Genomic DNA, 20,295 nt, shown 5'->3' on the forward strand with positions numbered 1-20,295 from the left:
GAAAAGTACTTTACAATCTCTGATTATTAGAAACCAGGGAACCTTTAATGTTTCTGAGATTTGTGACAAACTCAAATGACACATAAAAATGAAGCTTTGAAAAAATTAATCAAAAAGTAGGGCAGGAACTCAGACATTCCTGTATCTTTCTCAAAGGAGTTATGATATTATAAAGAATAACTACGTGGATGAAGAAATTTACAAATAACTGTTCTTGCCAAAAAGAAAAAAGTATGCTAACGAGGCCATATTTATAGGAATGTGCTTAATGATGAAAGAGCATGCCCCACTTTTAATAAAATATTTGCACACATTTATATACAAATAGACCAATAATAAAGGACAGTGGGTTGTCCTGTGGTAGAGAAGTAGGAACATAAAAATTTCTACTGGACTAGTTTTACCATATTTTTAAAATATACTAAGATTTGGAACCTCAAGGTCACAAAAAGACAAATACTGTATGATTCATTCCACTTACATGAGGAATCTAAGTAATCAAATTACAGAATCAAAGTAGAGTGTTGTTTACCAGGGGCTGGGAAAGGGGAAGATGGGGAGTTATTCAATGGGTATAGAGTTTCAGTTTTGCAAGATGAAAAAGTTCTGCGGGTGTGGGGTGCAGCAATGTGAATATGCTTACCACCACTGATCTGTGCACATAAAAATGGTTGAGATGGTTAAGAAAAAAGATTTGGCAGCAATACATAAATAATCATAAACAGATAAAAATAATCTATAAACAGTAGACTGGTCCCATGCACTTATATGCAGCTACTAGCCACGTGTGCCTATTAAAATTTACATGAACTTTTTAGAGTTAAAATTTCATTTCCTCAATCACAGTAGCCATAGCTCAACTGCTCAACAGTCGTTATGTAGCTGTTGAGGGCAGCTCAGACTCCGTAAGTGTTCATCACAGGAAGTTCTATTAGATAGCACTGGGTCAGACTCAAATATATACGGGAATTTGTATTTGACACAAAACTGTCTGTGATAAAGGTGGCACAACCAATCAGTGGGGAAAGAATTACCGAGGAAACAGAGTTGGGACAGTCTGCTCGTCTGGAGAACGAGGAGGCAGAAAGCGAGTAAAGCTAAAAGCAGATCTCACCCATTATTCCGAGCAAACTCTGAATGAATCAGAGACTTATACTTTAAAGCTGAAATGATAAAAGGACTAACTCATAAGTCTAATTATTAAGAAAGGGCTTTCCAAACACAATGGAATTCGAGAAGGACAAAAGAAAATGACTGATTTTTTTTTTAATTTAACAAAATACAAACTTTCATATGAATAAAGCCCAGACAAACTGAAAAAAAAGTGAAGGGGGGTGTGGAGTGTTCCATTTTTTTAAATCTATTAAAAAATATAACATAGGGGGGAGAAAATAAATTGAAAGTGTCAATATACCCATGAAAAAATTGCTCAATTTCACTTGGAATTTAAACACTATTAAAAATTGCACTTCCAGTCATCAGATGGAAAAGATTATCCCCAGGGTTAATGACTGTGTGGAAAAACAGGCATGAATGGATGCAAAACCTGATACAAATCATTTAGGGGGCAATTTAAAAATATTTATCAAAAGTGAAAAGCAACAAATAATTTATGGGTAAAATGATACTGAATCTAGGATTGTGTTGAAAATAACCTGAGGAGTAAAAAACTTACCTGAGAAAGTTGGTGCAGATATAAATAAAACAAAATTTGGCATAAAATGATAGTAGTTGCATGGGGATGGTAAGTATGTAGGGGATTCATTATACTACTCTATCTTTGAATATGTTTTAATTTTTCCAAAGTTGTTCCTATCATGCACTCTTTAACCCAGGAATTTCATTTTTAGGAATTTAGCTTATAGATACACTGAACAAGTACAACAGTGGAAGTACAAGGACACTCTCTGAGGTAACGGAAGCATCTGGAAGCAACTAAATTTCCATTAGAGAACTGGCTAAATAAATTGTTTATCTAAACAAAGTGATGTAACATACCTTTAAAAAAATGGAGGTAAATTATATGAGAGAGATTATGGAAAAGGGGAAAAGTATCAAGAGCAGAACAACAGATACAATTTGATTGCATTTGGTAAAAACAAAATCAAATGTGAATTTGTGAAGGCACATGAGATACACATCTATATTCATAATAAATTCTATGAGGATATGTGAGAATCTGAACGGTGGTTACATCTGGTTGGGCAGGGGATGGGGGACTAGAAATCTGGGAGGGGGAAACTCATCTTTTTCAAACATTTTTATACTATGAATTTTTTTGCATGTGAACGTATTATATCCATTACATTTTTATTAATAAAAAGAACTAGACTTTTAAAATCTCTCCTCTACAGAGATGACTATCATTTATCAGGAACTGTTAATGTTTTGGGTCAGCTGGGAAGAGCTTGTCCCAGAGCACATTTAAGTTTTATAGAGCAGAACAGAGGAGCCACAGTTTCTTTATTACTGACCCAACTCAGGGCTCTTTCTCACTCTTGTATCTTAGCCCCAATGACCAATCTGAAAATCTAGCATTATAGATTAATTAATCTAGAATAATCGCTCTAAAGATGTAAGATCCTTCCTTGGTGTTAATCAAACAATTAATGATATTTACTGAATATATATTAATATGTACCTGGTCCTGTGGGAGATTCAAAGGAAAAGGATTACAGTCTTGCTCAAGAAGTTCATAATCTCTCATAATAAACCGAAGAGAAAATACTCATGTGAGGAGTAGAGAACGGTTAATGCCATGCAAACACATTACATGCAGAGAAAAAGAGAAGTTAGTGTGGGTACGCAGAATAAAGCCATGGTAGAAAAAAGAGGGCAGACTTGATCTTAACAGATGAGCTGGATTTAGACACCCAGCGAGGAGAAAATTATATAAAACTGCCTGGAAGAATGTACAGGAAAAATCTGAGATAGTGAAACTCAGTATGACCAGTGGTGGGGGACGGGAAGAAGTATAAAACAAGTAGTAAGTTGGAGGAAAGTTCAAGGTGATACATATTTTTACGAACAAGCAAAAATTAAGATTTTATAAAATAGGCAAAGGAGAGCTTTAACCAGCATTTGGCAGCAACAGTGTGCAAGGCAGAGTAAATTATCTGCATTCTTTGTTTCCTTTAGGCCTGCTTTTTTGACATGACAAATAAAAGGACAAACTTTGTTTCCATACCTCACTTCCAGACCCGGACTCTAGTGGTCTCTTCTTCCTTGGTCCAATAGCCGCAAGAGCTGTGAGATTAGCATCTCTCTGCTGTATCTGTGCAAGCTCCAACTGTTGTAACTGGAAGACAGAATTAAAAAAAAAAAAATCGGTGTTTACACACAGCCATGCTCAGAGAGGGGAAAGAAACTGACCACTAAGCCCACTTCTCTGTTCTTTCCCAAATACGTGACAGTGCAAAATAAATATCAGATCAAAATAAGTATCAGATTTCCCTGACAGCCAAGTGTACATCATATTCTGATTCCTTTCCTCTGATAAACTCTTTAGTCCTGAATCTCTAAACAGAAGAGGCAGAATTTAGGTAAGGAAGAAGTACAGAATAGAACAGAAGAAAGACATCTAGAGCTTAATCTCTCCATAAGTTTAAGCACAGATAAGAAATGCCTAAAGAGTAAGTTGAACCGTAAACTGTAGTGAAAGCGGCCAAACTACAGTCAAACTTTTCAGATTAAAAGTGAATTACAGTTGACCCGTGAACAATGAATGTGGGGTTAGAGGTGCTATCTATGCAGTAGAAAATTTACATGTAACTTATAGTTGGCGTTCCATATACCTTATAACAAACATATAACTAAATTAAAGAATCTGCCTGCAAGTAGGAGACGGGGTTCTAACTCTGGGTCAGGAAGACCCCCTGGAGAAGGGAATGGCTCCCCACTCCAGTATTCTTGCCTGGAGAATTCTATGGACAGAGGAGTCTGGCAGGATACAGTCTATGGGGACGCAAAGAGTTGGACATGACTGAGCAGCTAATACACAACGCATAATTAAATTTACATATAACTTATAGAGGTTTCTGCATATCTATGTATCCATTAACTCAATGAACTGCAAGTCATGTAGTACTAGGTACTCAGTGAAAAAAATATACACTTAAGTGAATCCACACAGTTCAAACCTGTGTTGTTCAAAGGTCAACTGTACTTAAAAATGGATAGTTTTTATGTATTATAGGAAATAGTTGTATATGATTTACAAAGCACTTCCTTAACATTAATTCATTTAATCCTTACAATCACATTGAAAGGTATATATTGTTATAACAACATGAAAAGTATACATGTACTTTTTTTTTAAACTAAGGGAGACAGTGAGGCTTTAAAGAGGTTGGGAAAACATCATAAAGGTCACACAAGTAATAAGTGATAAAAACGGAACTCAGAGCCATAAAAACCTTTTCAATATATCACACTTTTTATGGATTTACTCTATATTTATCTTCACGTGAAAAATTGAAAGTGAGTGTACTGCTATTACTATGGTTAACCAGAATGATGAAATCTACAAGGTATAATTTTTTGATATTTGGGCACTAAGCTGTACACAGTATCTATCAAAGATGTTCTATTAAGGTAAATAATATAAGTGAGAAATAAATGCATGAAACACTGCATCATTTCACCAAGGCAAGTGTCAAACGGTATTCTTTTTTTAAAAAGAAAACAAAGTAAAGAAGTCAAAATAAAATATCACTACACAGATTCTTGGGCTTTTCCAGAAGAGAAATAATGTTCAATTCCTACCAAAAATCTTGTTACTGTGGAGAAAAAGGGAGAAAGAACTAGGTAGTGATTGCTAGATAAATATTCAAACAAGATCAGACTCCAAAATAGTCAACTGAAGTAACCTATTGGGGAACCATAAATATATCCTGAGAGTATTCTTCTAAAAGAGCACTATCCAAATTTTTAACACTGAAAAAAAAAAAAAAAAAGACCAGATAAAAGCAGGAAACAGTTTGGGATGAAGTAGGCCATCTCAGAGAGATAACTTCAAATTACTTTATAATATCAAAGGAAAGACAAAGAACAAGCCAGTAAGCTATAGGTAACTGAGTCTAACAAAGCTGAAGAAAATGAACTAGGAACCACTTCCCTTTTACTCCACAAATCACAGGGCAGAAATCCGTCCTGTAAACTATGTATTTACGTATATATAAACTGTTAGAAGGAGAAGGCAATGGCACCCCACTCCAGTACTCTTGCCTGGAAAATCCCAGGGACGGGGGAGCCTGGTGGGCTGCCGTCCAGGGGGTTGCACAGAGTCGGACACGACTGAAGTGACTTAGAAGCAGCAGCAGCAGCAAACTGTTAGAAAACTATTTTCGGGAGTTGTAAACTATCTTTTGTTGAGGCTGGTCTTACAGTTTTAGAGTCTGATGCTGTCACAATACAGAACTTCAGGGTGACAAAATACAATTTTAGCTAATCTACCTGTAGCACAAATCAAACAACAAGCTATATTTTAAAGTCTTTCCCTGTAGAGAAATGGTATCTGCAAGACAGTCACATCAAACAGTTTTAAAATTGACCTCTGTCATCAGATTCCTCTCCCTATAAAGTAAAATATTTTCTCTCTGCAAATTATACTTTGGTTTTCAGAAATCTCACACACAATGCTGTAGAAAATTTTGCAAAACTCTTAACAAAAATAGAAACTGACCATAGTTAGGTGGGTCCTGTATTTACAATAAACTCTTAAACTCAATATATCGTGGCCAGCACAATACACTGTGGATGAAGACATGTAAACTTTCTGTGTGATAAAAGCAGTCACTGAATTAGAGGTTTCCTAGTGGAAACAAGATTGCAAGCGACATGATTATTTACACAGAAAATTTCAAGGTAGTTATAAAAAACAAAATTAAAGAACTTCCCAGGACTAATAATGAGTTTAAGCAAGGCTACAAGATGCAAGTCAATACACATAATAATCACATTTCTAAATACCATTAAGGTAAAGTCAGAAACTTAAATTTTTAAAAATGCTGCTTAAAATAGCTTTCCCCCGAATGAAATAAGTATAAATCTAATACATACAGATACTTGTATGCTATAAACCACAAGATGCAGATGAAAGAAATAAAAACAGATAAATGGAGAGATACACTGTGTTCATGGACTGTAAGATTCAACAATCCGTGGACTGTAAGAAACAGTAAAGGTTCAATTCTCTCCAAACTGACCTTCAAACAATGTAATTCCAATAAAATTTTTTTTTGTAGATATGTATAAATTGATAGTAAAATTTATATGGAAAGTGAAATCAGAATCTAAATCAATTTGGGGGGGGAGGGAATAAAATTGGAAGAATTACACCATGCAATTTTAAGAATTACTTATATAAGGCTATAGTAACCAAAATAATGTGGTTTTGACAAAGGAATGGGCACAGATTAATGAGACAGGATAGGGAATCGAGAAACAGATTCATGTAAACATGGCCAGTTTATTTTTGACCAAGGTGAAAAACAACTCAATTGAGAGAGCAGTTATTTCAACAAATTGAGCAACTGAACATTCACAGGCAAAAAAAAAAAAAATGAACCTTGAACCTCACACATTATACAAAAATTAACCTCAAAATGTAAGATCTAAATTTTTAACAAAAAGTGTAAGGAAAAGCTTTCATGACTTATGGCCCAGCAAAGAATTCTCAGCCACTGACAGCCAGAGCAGGTCTATTTTTTTTTTGACATCAGATCAGATCAGATCAGTCGCTCAGTCATGTCCGACTCTTTGCGACCCCATGAATCGCAGCACGCCAGGCCTCCCTGTCCATCACCAACTCCCGGAGTTCACTCAGACTCACGTCCATCGAGTCAGTGATACCATCCAGCCATCTCATCCTCTGTCGTCCCCTTCTCTTGCCCCCAATCCCTCCCAGCATCAGAGTCTTTTCCAATGAGTCAACTCTTCGCATGAGGTGGCCAAAGTACTGGAGTTTCAGCTTTAGCATCAGTCCTTCCAAAGAAATCCCAGGGCTGATCTCCTTTAGAAGGGACTGGTTGGATCTCCCTGCAGTCCAAGGGACTCTCAAGAGTCTTCTCCAACACCACAGTTCAAAAGCATCAATTCTTCGGCGCTCAGCCTTCTTCACAGTCCAACTCTCACATCCATACATGACCACAGGAAAAACCATAGCCTTGACAGATGGACCTTTGTTGGCAAAGTAATGTCTCTGCTTTTGAATATGCTATCTAGGTTGGTCATAACTTTCCTTCCAAGGAGTAAGCGTGTTTTAATTTCATGGCTGCAGTCACCATCTGCAGTGATTTTGGAGCCCAAAAAAATAAAGTCTGACACTGTTTCCACTGTTTCCCCATCTATTTCCCATGAAGTGGTGGGACCGGATGCCATGATCTTCGTTTTCTGAATGTTGAGCTTTAAGCCCACTTTTTCAGTCTCCACTTTCACTTTCATCAAGAGGCTTTTTAGTTCCTCTTCACTTTCTGCCATAAGGGTGGTGTCATCTGCATATCTGAGGTTATTGACATTTCTCCTGGCAATCTTGATTCCAGCTTGTGTTTCTTCCAGTCCAGCGTTTCTCATGATGTACTCTGCATATAGGCTAAATAAAGAGGGTGACAATATACAGCCTTGACGTACTCCTTTTCCTATTTGGAACCAGTCTGTTGTTCCATGTCCAGTTCTAACTGTTGCTTCCTGACCTGCATACAGATTTCTCAAGAGGCAGATCAGGTGGTCTGGTATTCCCATCTCTTTCAGAATTTTCCACAGTTTATTGTGATCCACACAGTCAAAGGCTTTGGCATTTGACATGTTTGACTTCAAAAAAATTAAAAATTTTTGCTCTGTAAAAGACAGTTAATAGAAAGAAAGGACACACTATTTTTCTCTTCAATTTATATGCTTTTTCTTTTTTTGCCTTATTGTACTAGCAATATAATGTTTCCATTAGGAAACAAATCTTGTACTAGCAATATAATGTTTCCATTAGGAAACAAATCTTTAGAAGCAAGCATTCAGACTTTTGATCATTAAGAATGGTATTAGTGGGAGAGTTTTAACAGAGGTCCTATATCAGACTGAGAAAGTCTCTACTATTTCTAGATTGCTTAGAGTTTTATTAATAATGCATGGTGAAATCTGCAAACATAGATCTGCCTCCGGTGAAATGGTCACATGGTTTTTCTTTCTTGGACAATTATTACGTTCAGTTCAGTTCAGTCCCTCAGTCAAGTCTGACTCTGCGACCCCATGAACCGCAGCACGCCAGGCCTCCCTGTCCATCACCAACTCCCAGAGTCCACCCAAACCCGTGTCCATCGAATCGGTGATGCCATCCAACCATCTCATCCTCTGTCGTCCCCTTCTCTTCCTGCCCTCAAATTTCCCAGTATCAGGGTCTTTTCAAATGAATCAGCTCTTCTCATCAGGTGGCCAAAGTACTGGAGTTTCAGCTTCAACATCAGTCCTTCCAATGAACACCCAGGACTCATCTCTTTTAGGATGGACTGGTTGGACCTCCTTGCAGTCCAAGGGACTCTCAAGAGTCTTCTCCAACACCACAGTTCAAAAGCATCAATTCTTCTGTGCTCAGCTTTCTTTATAGTCCAACTCTCACATCCATACATGACCACTGGAAAAACCACAGCCTTGACTAGATGGACCTTTGTTGGCAAAGGAATGTCTCTGCTTTTTAATATTTTATCTAGGTTGGTCATAACTGTCCTTCCAAGGAGTAAGTGTCTTAATTTCATGGCTGCAATCACCATCTGCAGTGATTTTGGAGCCCAGAAATAATAAAGTCTGACACTGTTTCCACTGTTTCCCCATCTATTTCCCATGAAGTGATGGGACTGGATGCCATTTCTGAATGTTGAGCTTTAAGCCCACTTTTTCAGTCTCCACTTTCACTTTCATCAAGAGGCTTTTTAGTTCCTCTTCACTTTCTGCCATAAGGGTGGTGTCATCTGCATATCTGAGGTGATTGATATTTCTCCAAGCAATCTTGATTCCAGCTTGTGCTTCTTCCAGCCCAGCGTTTCTCATGATGTACTCTGCATATAAGTTAAAAGAGCAAGGTGACAATATACAGCCTTGACGTACTCCTTTTCCTATTTGAAACCAGTCTGTTGTTCCATGTCCAGTTCTAATTGTTGCTTCCTGACCTGCATACAGGTTTCTCAAAAGGCAGGTGAGATAGTCTGGTATTCCCATCTCTTTCAGAATTTTCCACAGTTTATTGTGATCCACACAGTCAAAGCCTTTGGCATACTAATTTTTGAATACTGAACCAGATTTGCCTTGCTGGGATAACTGCTTCTTGGTCAAGATACATTATTTTTAGGTATCACTAGATTTGTTTTGCTAATATTTTCGTGAAGATGTTTACACTTATGTTCATGAGGCATATTGATCTATACTGTTGGCTGGTATGCAGATTAGGTCAGGGTCACATATGACAAGTGTGTAGCTCGAGTGGGAACAAGAAATAAACAGAAGAATATGGGGTTGCTTTCCTGAGCTCCTCCCTTTCTACCTCCTCTTCCCAGTAATTCCTGGTTCCTTGGGGCTCACTCCTCTTTTTGTCTCTCTGGCTATAAGGCTGGGGCTTTAGTTACTCTTCTTGGCCATGTAGTTCTGTGACTGTGTCCATGTCTAGGATCAAGCAGCAAGTATGAAAACAGAAACCAAAAGCTTACTAGGCAGAATCAGAGGAGCTATCTTGCTAGTTATTAGCCTTTATAATTCAACCTCAGCTTTCAGGAAAATAGTATATTCCACATAATCTCAACTGGACACTTTCCCCCTTACACTCAAACACAGTTCTTTATATACTGTTGAAAAGAAATATAATATACTATATTGATATAAGATTAAGAACTTTTTCCCCAGTTCTTACTCTTATATTCTTTTTTTATTCTCAACCTCTGGAAGGAAACCACTCCCCCAACACACACATACAAAATTGGTATGTTAGTTAGTTTTTGGAAACAGACATATCCATGGTCAATCTCAGGCTTGTATTTAAAAGCCTGATGGCATCTTTCTTAAAGGTCTCCATAGCTAATGTTTTTAAGCTACTGGTTTTCCCTCTAATACCTCACCTTTCCCTAAATTATGACAGCTTTATAATACAAGCAGAGTATGTATTGTCACATTCATTTTAAATACAAGAAAATGGGTAAGTTTAAAGAGGTCAAGTGACTTTCCCACAGTGAAATCGAGACAATGGTAGACTGAATCTAGCATCCAAGACCCCTGACTCCTACCTCAATGCTCCCTCCACTATAATACATACATTTTCCCACAAAAGGAAAACATGTCTCTCAAGACACACAGATCCCATATTCAAAATTAAAGATGCATACTCCCTTCTGAAGAAGCTCTAAATAAAAAATAAAATGTCATCTTTTTCACGTACACCAATCCAGAGATACAACCAAAAAGGTCTCTTGTGAAAATATCCATTAAAAAACCTACTGTAGCTTTCCTGTGTCCAAAAGAACCAAGTGAATGGTAACTGGATGGGGCCTGAACTGTGCCAATTCTCAGAGTCCCCAAATCATAGTATTTAATTTAACCTTCTATGACTATGCAGTCAATGGGAAAAGAAAAGTGATAGATTTTAAAGGCCACCTTCTTCCTCCTCCTGGACCAAGGATTATAAGTGTAGTCTCCAGAGCAGCAGCAGCAATTGCAAAATCAGTGGAAATTGGTCAGAAATGTGAATTCTCAGGCCTCACCCAGGCCTGCTGTATCATAGGTGCCTGGGACCCAGCAATCTGTGTTTTAACAAGTCCTCCAGATAATTCTATGTATACCTGAGTTTGAGAACCACTTAGACTACCAATGCTTTGAAACACGGCAATTCTGTTTCTCTGCTATGTATACAAGTTCTTTATAACTTGTCATTTTAAGAACACCTTCTCCATACTACATTAATTTGATTGCTAGAATGTACTTTTAATGACAAATTTCATTTTGCCCTGTTCAGTGTTCCATGAATTTTGACTCCTGTAGAACTAGCATAAAGTTTAAACACAATTTGCTATAATTTAACAGTTAGCCTTCACCATCACATTTCATTGACTCCATATCTTTTAAAATTTCATTATAAAAAAGTCCCTTACCCTTCTTGTACCTAAATAATATATTTTCTAATCAGTAATGAGTCTTATGAGTCAGTATTCTATTTATTGCACAATAATGTTTTATGGAGAATTGTATTTCTTATAGTTCTTCTATCTTATACAATCAAAAACCCCAAGTACTTCAGGGTACTGTTATGCATTTTAATCATTTAATACTTATTTTTGTAGTTTCCAGAGGTAGCACTGTGAGACTAATGTGCCAGTAGCTACATGTCTTGCATTCCTTTTTCTTTCTTCTATTGTCTGATAACAAATGAAAATGGGAATGCTAGGAATTGTTATACAGAAAATGAATTCTTTGTCTCACTCTGCACAGATGTACTGAACTCACATTCCCACAGGAGAAAGAAGATATTTAAAAGGAAATAAGAGTCACAATATATATAACAAATGTTTAAGGAGTCAGGCTGTTTGAACTCCAAGGTCAGATGGCTTGCTCCATAGAATTCTGGATGATGTGGTAAGAAAGGAAAACACTGAAGGCTAGATGGTAATCTAGGACACACAGCACACATTTCAGACAAGTCTGCAGATGCACTGAACAAAAATGCCCCTGCTTGTTTGAAGTCACAATCTGGCAATTAGTAATCTATTTAAAACCTTTCACAAACGGACAGTGAAATGGAAGAATGTCAGTACTTACATTTTTGTAAAAGTATCTAAGGGAATAAAAAAGCCATCACAATTTAAAAGTGACCATATTTAAAATATAAACTTGCAATAAAAAGAGAGGACACGTATAATGATGTTTTTCTAGGAAAAAATAGAAAACAGGAAAAAGATGGCCCCGAGTTGCAATTAGAATTCAAGAGGGAAGGGATATAGGGATATATGTATTCTTATGGCTGATTTGCATTGTTGTATGGCAGACACCCACACAACACTGTAAAGCAATTATCCTCCAATAAAAATAAATTTAAAGAAAGTTTGATATCCACAGCCATTTTAGCCAGACAACAAGGTTTTCAAATAGACAGATAACCTGTCAGGTCAATAAGAATAGAATGTAGCAGGAGCTACTTCACTGGATTGAGATTAAGCTGAAGGCAAACCCAAAGGCAGCCTACTTTATTTTTATTTGGCTGCACTGGATCTTAGTTGGGGCATATGAGATCTAGTTTCCCCAACCAGGGATCGATCCCAGGCCCCCGGCAATGGGAGCGCAGGGTCTTAGCTACTGGACCACCAGGGAAGTACCCAGTTTACTCTTTTTTAATGTGCTGAATGAGAATGACAAAATTGGAAGAAGTCAACAGGAAGGATGAAAAGAAATTAGACACCTTTATAAAAACCTGCTCAATTGAACACAGTTTGTCGAGAAGGAATGCATAGATTCTAAAACTGTATTAGAGACAAGAAAACCAAGGGGAGAAATGACCAAGATCAAAACTCTAGCCCTTAACATCTAAAAGCAATCATGAAGTATAAGCCTATGTACAAACGGGACTCAAGCTGTGCTTTAATATTTATATGACAGACATCATTGCTGAAACATTTCTCAGGATCAATAAAGCCTACAGCTTCTTTAAATAGTTTTTTGGAGTTGTATATTTGTAAGATACGGTCATTAATCTATTTCCTGTGCCCAGCTTGGTAGGTAGGTAATTACCTGGAAAAGGAGACCAAAGCAGTTTTAATTGGGAAACTGGAAGGCATCTGTACTAATTTTCGTGACTGGACAGTGAAAACTTCCTAAACAGCCAAATACTAAAACATTACAAAACCAAAGCTTTATAGTTTATACCAGTGTGATAACAATTAACACATTCCAAATGATAACCTTACAAATGACGATATAACAATTCAACTCTATAAGACAGGGTCTGGCATTGAACCTGGACTGGCATCTCGTTTTAGGATTTATTAGCACAATATTTTCAAAATAAAAAATACAGATGTGAAGCACGCTTCATATTTTTCTTATAATTGAAAGGAATTTAATAAACTAAATTTCTGTATTTTGTAGCTTTTCCATATTTACCTTCAAATTTATTAAATAAATATTTGAAGTGGTAAACTTCAAAAAAAAAAAAAGACAGGGTCAATGATTATTGCAACCAAACAAAATACGGTGTTTTGCTATATTTAAAATGGATAAACAGTAAGGACCTAGTGAAGAGCATATGGAACTCTGTTATGTGGCAGCCTGGATGCAAGAGGAGTTGGGGGAAGATGGATACATGTTTTTGTATAGCTGAGTCCCTTTGCTGTCCACTGAAACTATCACAACATTGTTAACTGGCTATATCACCAATACAAAATAAAAGATTTTTCTTAAAAAAATATGGTATATTTGATTCTAAACTAGAGGCCCTAAGAATATTAGTTATCAAGAGTTCTAGGGGGCAAAGGGATGACAAAAATGACAATATTTTACTTTTATTAAACATGTGCAACAAATACAGGGTGGCCCTGTTCTTGGAACCGGGCCAATGTATCTGATTCTTTTTTTAATCAAAGAGGATTTAAAATAGCAAGCAACCAGAAAACCTTCCAAATATTTTGGAAAGAAAATATACAGTCTTTTAAATCTTGCTAGGAAAAAGAAATAAATGGAGCCGCGAAAAGAGTGGGGAGAAAAAAGAACAGGTTTGCCACCACCTGCTCTCATGGAGAAGTTTTTTTCTCCTTCATATTTGCTTTTAGACTTTTTTGAAAAATCCTATCCAACTATTCATCCCTCAGGAATTTTAAAAACACACACACACACACACACACACATACACAATTAAAAGAAAAACCAACCAACCAACCAAAACCACTCCATATAAATTTGAAGGAAAACTGAATCTACTCATTCAGAGGTTTGAAGGTTTATGAAGGAAGAACAGACAGGATAAGGCCTTTAATGATAAAAGGGTAAGATTTCTGATACATATTTTCCAAAAGTGGCTGGAATTGGAAGCAAGATAACCATCTAATCCGTCCTTAATGAAAACAAAGAGGACCACACATGATTCAAAGCAACCACAGAGTGTCCATCGCCACAGAATCCACCATCAAGCCAGGCTTGCTGAAAGAGTATAGGTATAGTTCTTGTGGTTCCTTTTTTCAGGTGATATTTTTAGGTAAATTTTCCACTGGAAAGAAACGAGTACCAGAAATCTTTTTGTTGTTGAAATACAATGATTCTGGTTTCAAATCATTTTTAACGTTCTCCTTTCATAGTTCTCTTCACCCCAATCCAGAAACTCCTCCATCCAGAGTTCACGTTTTCTTCCTTTTCTGTTTTAGTGAACACACACCACATTGATTGTAAGGATCTTACTAGATTTCCATTTGTTTTGCCTCAGCTCCTACATTAATCCAAACAATAAGGGCCCTTAAAACATTCATAAATAACCTGCTGCTGCTGGCACCTAGGAGCTGAGTGCAGCAATGTTAAGCAACAACAAATTTCATAGTTCAAGAGGCACAGTTAAGGAAAAAGGTTGCTCAGGAAATCACTCTTATTTAGCACAAAGATCCTTAAAAATTGCATGAAATCAGTCAAGTAACTATAGAAACCAATTTCTTCAGCTCCATATCACACGTCTCACACCTCAATTGTCTTTATTATCGTCTGCTGTCAGATCCTTAATCAGAAATGTGAACAGGCTTGATGATTTATTCAGCAGGGAAAAGAAATCTGTAGGTCAAGTGAAAAATTTCACACACACACACACACACCCACACCCACACCCACCCACCCACCCACCCACCCATCCATCCACACACACCCCATCTTCAACCTTAGGTACTTTCATTTCCTTCTGTTCTCAGCAGCTCTGGGGGCAACTCCAGTGAGATCCAATATTAAGGCTCAATTAAAATAAGCTCCAATTAGTGGAGCTTTTTTCTCTGGGGCTAGAAAAGTCAGGAAATGGATATTGGGAAATGTAAAAAGTCAGCTACTGAGAGGAGGCTGCAGACATAAATGAACTTATTTGTTGATTTCTACAGTTGCTATGCAGAGGCCTCTGGGAGTAAAAGCTTAACCAGTCTAAGCTATAAACTAAAACCCCTGCAGCTAAACATGAACTGTGAGAAACAAGGGCTCCATTCCAGAACAGAAAACTGCTGGGCCCAGAAAATTAAAAGCCAGAGGCGTTTTCCATTTAAAACTAAATCCCAGTACCACCTCCCAGCCAAAGAATTATAAGCAGTATCAGATTTACAAAACGAACAATTACCCTGGAAAAATGTAGCCTATTGTACAGTCCCAGATGCTAAATCTCAGAAGTTTCTTTTTTTCTTTTTTTTTTAATCCCACATTATATTCCTCCAACTGGGCTGCTGGAGTTTACAAAGAGCCATTTCTAGACAGGCCTAAGCCTTGAAAATAAATTTTAAAAAGAGAGCACATAACTCATTGACCTCATTTGAAGCACTGCCCTTGCCTTCAGCAGTTCCTGTCCTTCCCCAAGGCTTCGGCAAATGGTATGCAACAGCAAAATAAACCCTGACCTAATTGCCAGGAGAAAGCTGCCAACCTTCCCTCCAACACAAAGACAAGCATGGTAACTTGAAAGTCCTACCTCTTTGGCTTTCTGCTTTAATCTCAGCTGTTCTGGATCTTCTTTATTGGAACGACTCTATCAAAGGAAAAGAAAATTTTAATAGAAATTACTAGCATCTAAACACCATAGTTGCCGTTAAATATTTAATAAATGACAATTTTCTCTTGTGATTGAAAACCTTAGCTCTGGGGGAAAATGCCTCAATCCAGTCCCGTGCTCCCCCTACCTCCTCCCACCTCATCATCTGGGCTGGCTGCTGCGGTTCTAGCCTGGAGGAAGTTTATACAGAAAATGATGCTAACAATGTCGGTCAGGTCCAGTTGAGGCATGACGTTGTTCTTGTTGGAACACTAAAAACTGAAACATGGATGGTACAGAGGAAGGCAAGCAAAGGAGGATAACTGTTAGCTTAAATGAATGAAAACAATCAACACTGGCTAATCCTCAGGTGAAGCCATTTTGGTAAAACATATGGTATTTCAAAGACTATTACAATCAAGAAACTGATGGACTTTGAACTGAATTTCTCTCTCTTCAAAAGTGTAATTTTTAAGAATTAAGGAAGAAATACCCACAGTGTTTTCACTAGAATATGTTATCTTCTTTGGATTCTCTATTGCACTTAGTTGAATGCTCTGCCCAAGTAAAAGTTCAAAAACTGTTTATTGAATGTTTCTTTCCATGCTAATTCAGTTCAACATTCCAAAAATGAATAATTTTAGAAGACTGCTATAAGAAGAGAGCTACCTTCTACATGTAATGCTATGTTGGATCAAAAGGTAAGGAAGGAATTTTATTTTTGACACCTTGGACATTTGTCTGCTGAAAAAGACACTATGGACAGGTGTATCCTTTTTCTCATTCTAACAAAATTACCTAATTCCTTATAAATCTGAATATTTATTCTAAAAAGTGAAATATTAGCTAACTAAAGATAGGCTAACAAAATAAAAGCTAAATGTATTTTCCTAATTTAATAGAATTTTGTTAAAGGAAAATACTAGAAACTGTTTAGATTTGAGTGCCTTCTAATTTTAAACACCTTAATACTTACATAAGATTCTATTCAAAGTAATTTTTTCTTCACTTTGTGTCCAATCTAATAGAACAACTTCACTCCAACTGAAACTAAGAAAACTCCTTTATTATTATATCTACGTTAGGAGAGAATGAGTATGTGTATGTATGTATTCACACAAAAACATGTGTATATGTGTGCATGTACATGTTTGTGTATATAATACTTTGTCTCAGTATAAAACGGGCACATTTTGTTATCAAGTTTTTGTGAGTCAACCAACATTTAGTGACTACCCACAGTATGTATCCTACTTGACTTGTCACTGTTCTAGGCCTTGGAGATACAGAAATGAGATGACAAGACAAAGTCCCTGCCTAAGAAGATAAAAATAATAAAATTCACAGAAATTAAACACAGCTGTGAAACACAAAATATTTACGATGGGGAAAAATAAAAAATGACTGAGAATGGTAAGTGCTATAAAGAAAACAGGATCATGTGATAGAAGCGGGGAGTACTTCTACTGCTAGAATGGGACAGAATCCATCGCTAAGGAGTGAAAACTGAGTGGAGATCTGAATGACAAGCAGGAGGCAGCCACACAAAGATCTGAGGGAAAACACCCCAAGCAGAAGGCAGAAGTCACTGCAGAAGCCAAAAAATGGGAATCTGGTTGGCACACTTGAGGAAAAAAGGAGGCTGCTGCGGCTGGATACCAGGGGCCGCCTTGCAGGCCACGGTAAGGAGTTGGGGTTTGATTCTTGTTATAAGAAAAAGCCACTGGAGGATTTGAAGCACGGGTGTGAGATGCCACCGACAAGACACTTTTGAAAGGACCCTGGAGGCCGTGTACAGGGTGCACTGAAGGGACCCAAGACTGGAGGCACAGGAACACAGAGCAATTAGGAGACTGTTCTAAGACAACTGTTGTGAATACAAGACTGGGACAGAGATGAGGATGACTTGAGCCGGCATCAGAGCAGAGAAGGTTACAGTAAATAATTAGATTGAAACACATGTTGGGGGCAGAGCCAACCACATTTACAGAAGGACTGGACACAGGGTGTGAAGTAAAGAGAGGAGTCAGGGATGACGCCTAGGACTGCGGTCTAAGTAACTGGAAGGATGATAGTTCCAACTTTCCGAGAAGGTCAAAACTGCGCTAGATCTGGGGAAGGGAACTCAGCGATCAGTTTTGGATGCCTCATCAGTAGTCTAGGATACAAACCTAGAGAGCAATGAAAGCTCACTGTGACTGGAGCTGAATGAGCGAAGAAGGGAAAATCACGAGGCAAGGTCAGAGAGGGAGGTGGGTGCCACTTAAAATTTGGTAAGAAGTTTGGATTTTAATTTAAGTGCAAGGGGAAGCCACTGAAGGAATTTTATGCAACAGAGACACATACATGATTTGTTATGAAAACATTATCCTGACAACAGTATGAAAAATGGATTGTAGAAAGAAAAGGATGTTAGTTAGAAGATATAGATGTTCAAGGGCAAGATGACTTAGAGTGGTGACAACAGTGATGAAGACAGGGTGATGGATACATTTTGGGAACTGAATAGGAAGTGACTGGATGCAGGACAAGAAGAGAGGAAAGGAGTTAACAATGACGTCCTAGGTTTCTTGGCTTGAACATCTGGGTGAGTAACAATGTCATTTACTGGCTAAGAAAACCTGCAAGACTACAAGGTGAAAAGAAGGGAAAGTGAGAGCAAATATAATATACTACATCCAACAAGAACTAAACGAGTATTTAATAGTTTATAACCTTGTTTACAGCATAGTAATTGGAAATAAAATCCCAATAAACCACCTCGTTACAGAGGCTGCATGCTTGCTTATAACACTCACAGGCTCAGGAAAGAGCATCTGCCTGTCCCAGCTGCCTTTCCCAGTGCAAGAGGGGTCAAAAATGGGGACTGAGACTGTGGGCAATGAGAAGCTGCTCAGTCACACAGCTCTGGTGCACCCTGACACATGAAGGTGTAGACCAGAGACCAAGAAAGAAGGGAGATGAAGGGCTGTGGAGGCTCGCCAAGGCATGGGCCAGCAAGCATGGCAGCCAATTGCATGTGCCATGAAATGAGGGTAGGGATAACAGTGGTAATAGACAGAAGAGTCAGTCAACATGGCTGCTTGAAAGATTAGTTACATTGATCAAATAAGTAAATAGCAAATATAAGTAAATATATCAAGGATAATGAGAGCCAAGTTTCTGACTACAGAGTAAATACTTATAAACATGGAAAGGTTAAGGGTAGGAAGAATCCTAAGATATAAAATAGTGTCAAAGGTATTCATATAAAAAATTATAGTTTTATAATATAAATTTATGGTTTTATAACATACACACACAGAAAAATACTTATTGATCTGTGTGTTTATATGCATATGTACACATATATACATACCATACATATACTTTCTACCTCTGTCTATTTGACAGGGTCTACATGTAATAATACCCTCTGAGCAAGGGGCACACGGTAGGCTCTAATCTTGTTTCTGGGCATTATCTTCAACTGAAAAAATATAGGCTTCCTGGGAGAAATGACTGATTCTATGGCTGGGGAAGATGAATGAAAGCTGGGCCTGGAGTATCTTGTGCCTGAAAGTAAGGACATGTTCAGTGAATGATGTTAATCAGACAAAAGAACAGAGGTGCCAGCTAGAAGGGTCTCCCACTCAAGAGATCTGAGCATCAGAATAAATCATGACAATAACAGGTTACAACCTGTTGAATCAAACAGAAATCTGAGAGGCCATACTGATAAAAATGAGTGAATGAATGAGAGAAAGAAAAGCTCTTCCATAGAAGACAGTACTAACAAATGTGGAAGACGTGACAAGAATAAAGAATCACCATTTGGCAGCCATCGTAGATGTAGCTGATTCATAGATATCATCTATAGATGCTAATGTTGCTAAGTGGAGTTTGATAACATATGGGATTATTGGTATAATCCTATAATACCTTTCTACAAAAAACTAATTGATTACAAAGGGGAAAAGGGCAAATTTAAAATAGAGAGAACTGATCAAGGTTGCCTTTTGAAAGAATCAGCTGAGAAGAACACAGCATCATTTCTATGTATGTATAACCACCAAGAATGCATGACCTAAATCAAATCGCGAGGAAACACAAGATGAACTCTGGTTCAGAGTCACCTATAGAAGGAAAGGCCTGTACTCTTGAAACCTGTCAAAGACATGAAAGGAAAAGGGTGAGGCGATCTGAAAGAAGGAGTCTGAAAAGAGATGACAACTGGACAGACACATACAGCTGAACGGGAAAATGGACCTTGAAGGAAAAAGATTTGAGGCAGCTGGTGAAAGCTGGCTGGGGTCTAAGGATTTAGATGGTCGTGTCATATCAGTCACATCCTGACTTGGAAGGTTATACAGAAGACTGTCCCTGATTTTCCAAACACATGCTACAATGTTCAGGAGTGATGATGAGATGTCATGTCTAAAGCTTGCTTTCAAAGGTTCAGAGAAAGACTAGAGAAAACAGTACGAGAAACCTCTGAATTGAAAGAGAACAGAAGAAAAGAATAATGATGATGGGAGTGTGTACCTGTTTCCAGAAACAGTGGAGATGGAGCAAGTACACTAAAATCTTAAAAATGG

The 20,295-nt window shown here is 37.6% G+C and overlaps 1 protein-coding gene across 1 annotated transcript in view; it reads right to left on the reverse strand.

Moving 5' to 3' along the window:
* The window catches only part of TAF4B (TATA-box binding protein associated factor 4b), a 108,469-nt gene that overhangs the window by 21,199 nt on the left and 66,975 nt on the right, over positions 1–20,295 (reverse strand). The window contains exons 13-14 of the mRNA XM_005905826.3: positions 15,659–15,715; positions 3,188–3,298 (exon numbers count right to left, since the gene is read on the reverse strand). Of these exons, the coding sequence (XP_005905888.2) occupies positions 3,188–3,298; positions 15,659–15,715 (168 nt within the window). The remainder of the gene's footprint in view (positions 1–3,187; positions 3,299–15,658; positions 15,716–20,295) is intronic.

Source organism: Bos mutus, chromosome 24 (genome assembly GCF_027580195.1).
Source record: "Bos mutus isolate GX-2022 chromosome 24, NWIPB_WYAK_1.1, whole genome shotgun sequence".
Lineage (NCBI taxonomy): Eukaryota > Metazoa > Chordata > Mammalia > Artiodactyla > Bovidae > Bos > Bos mutus.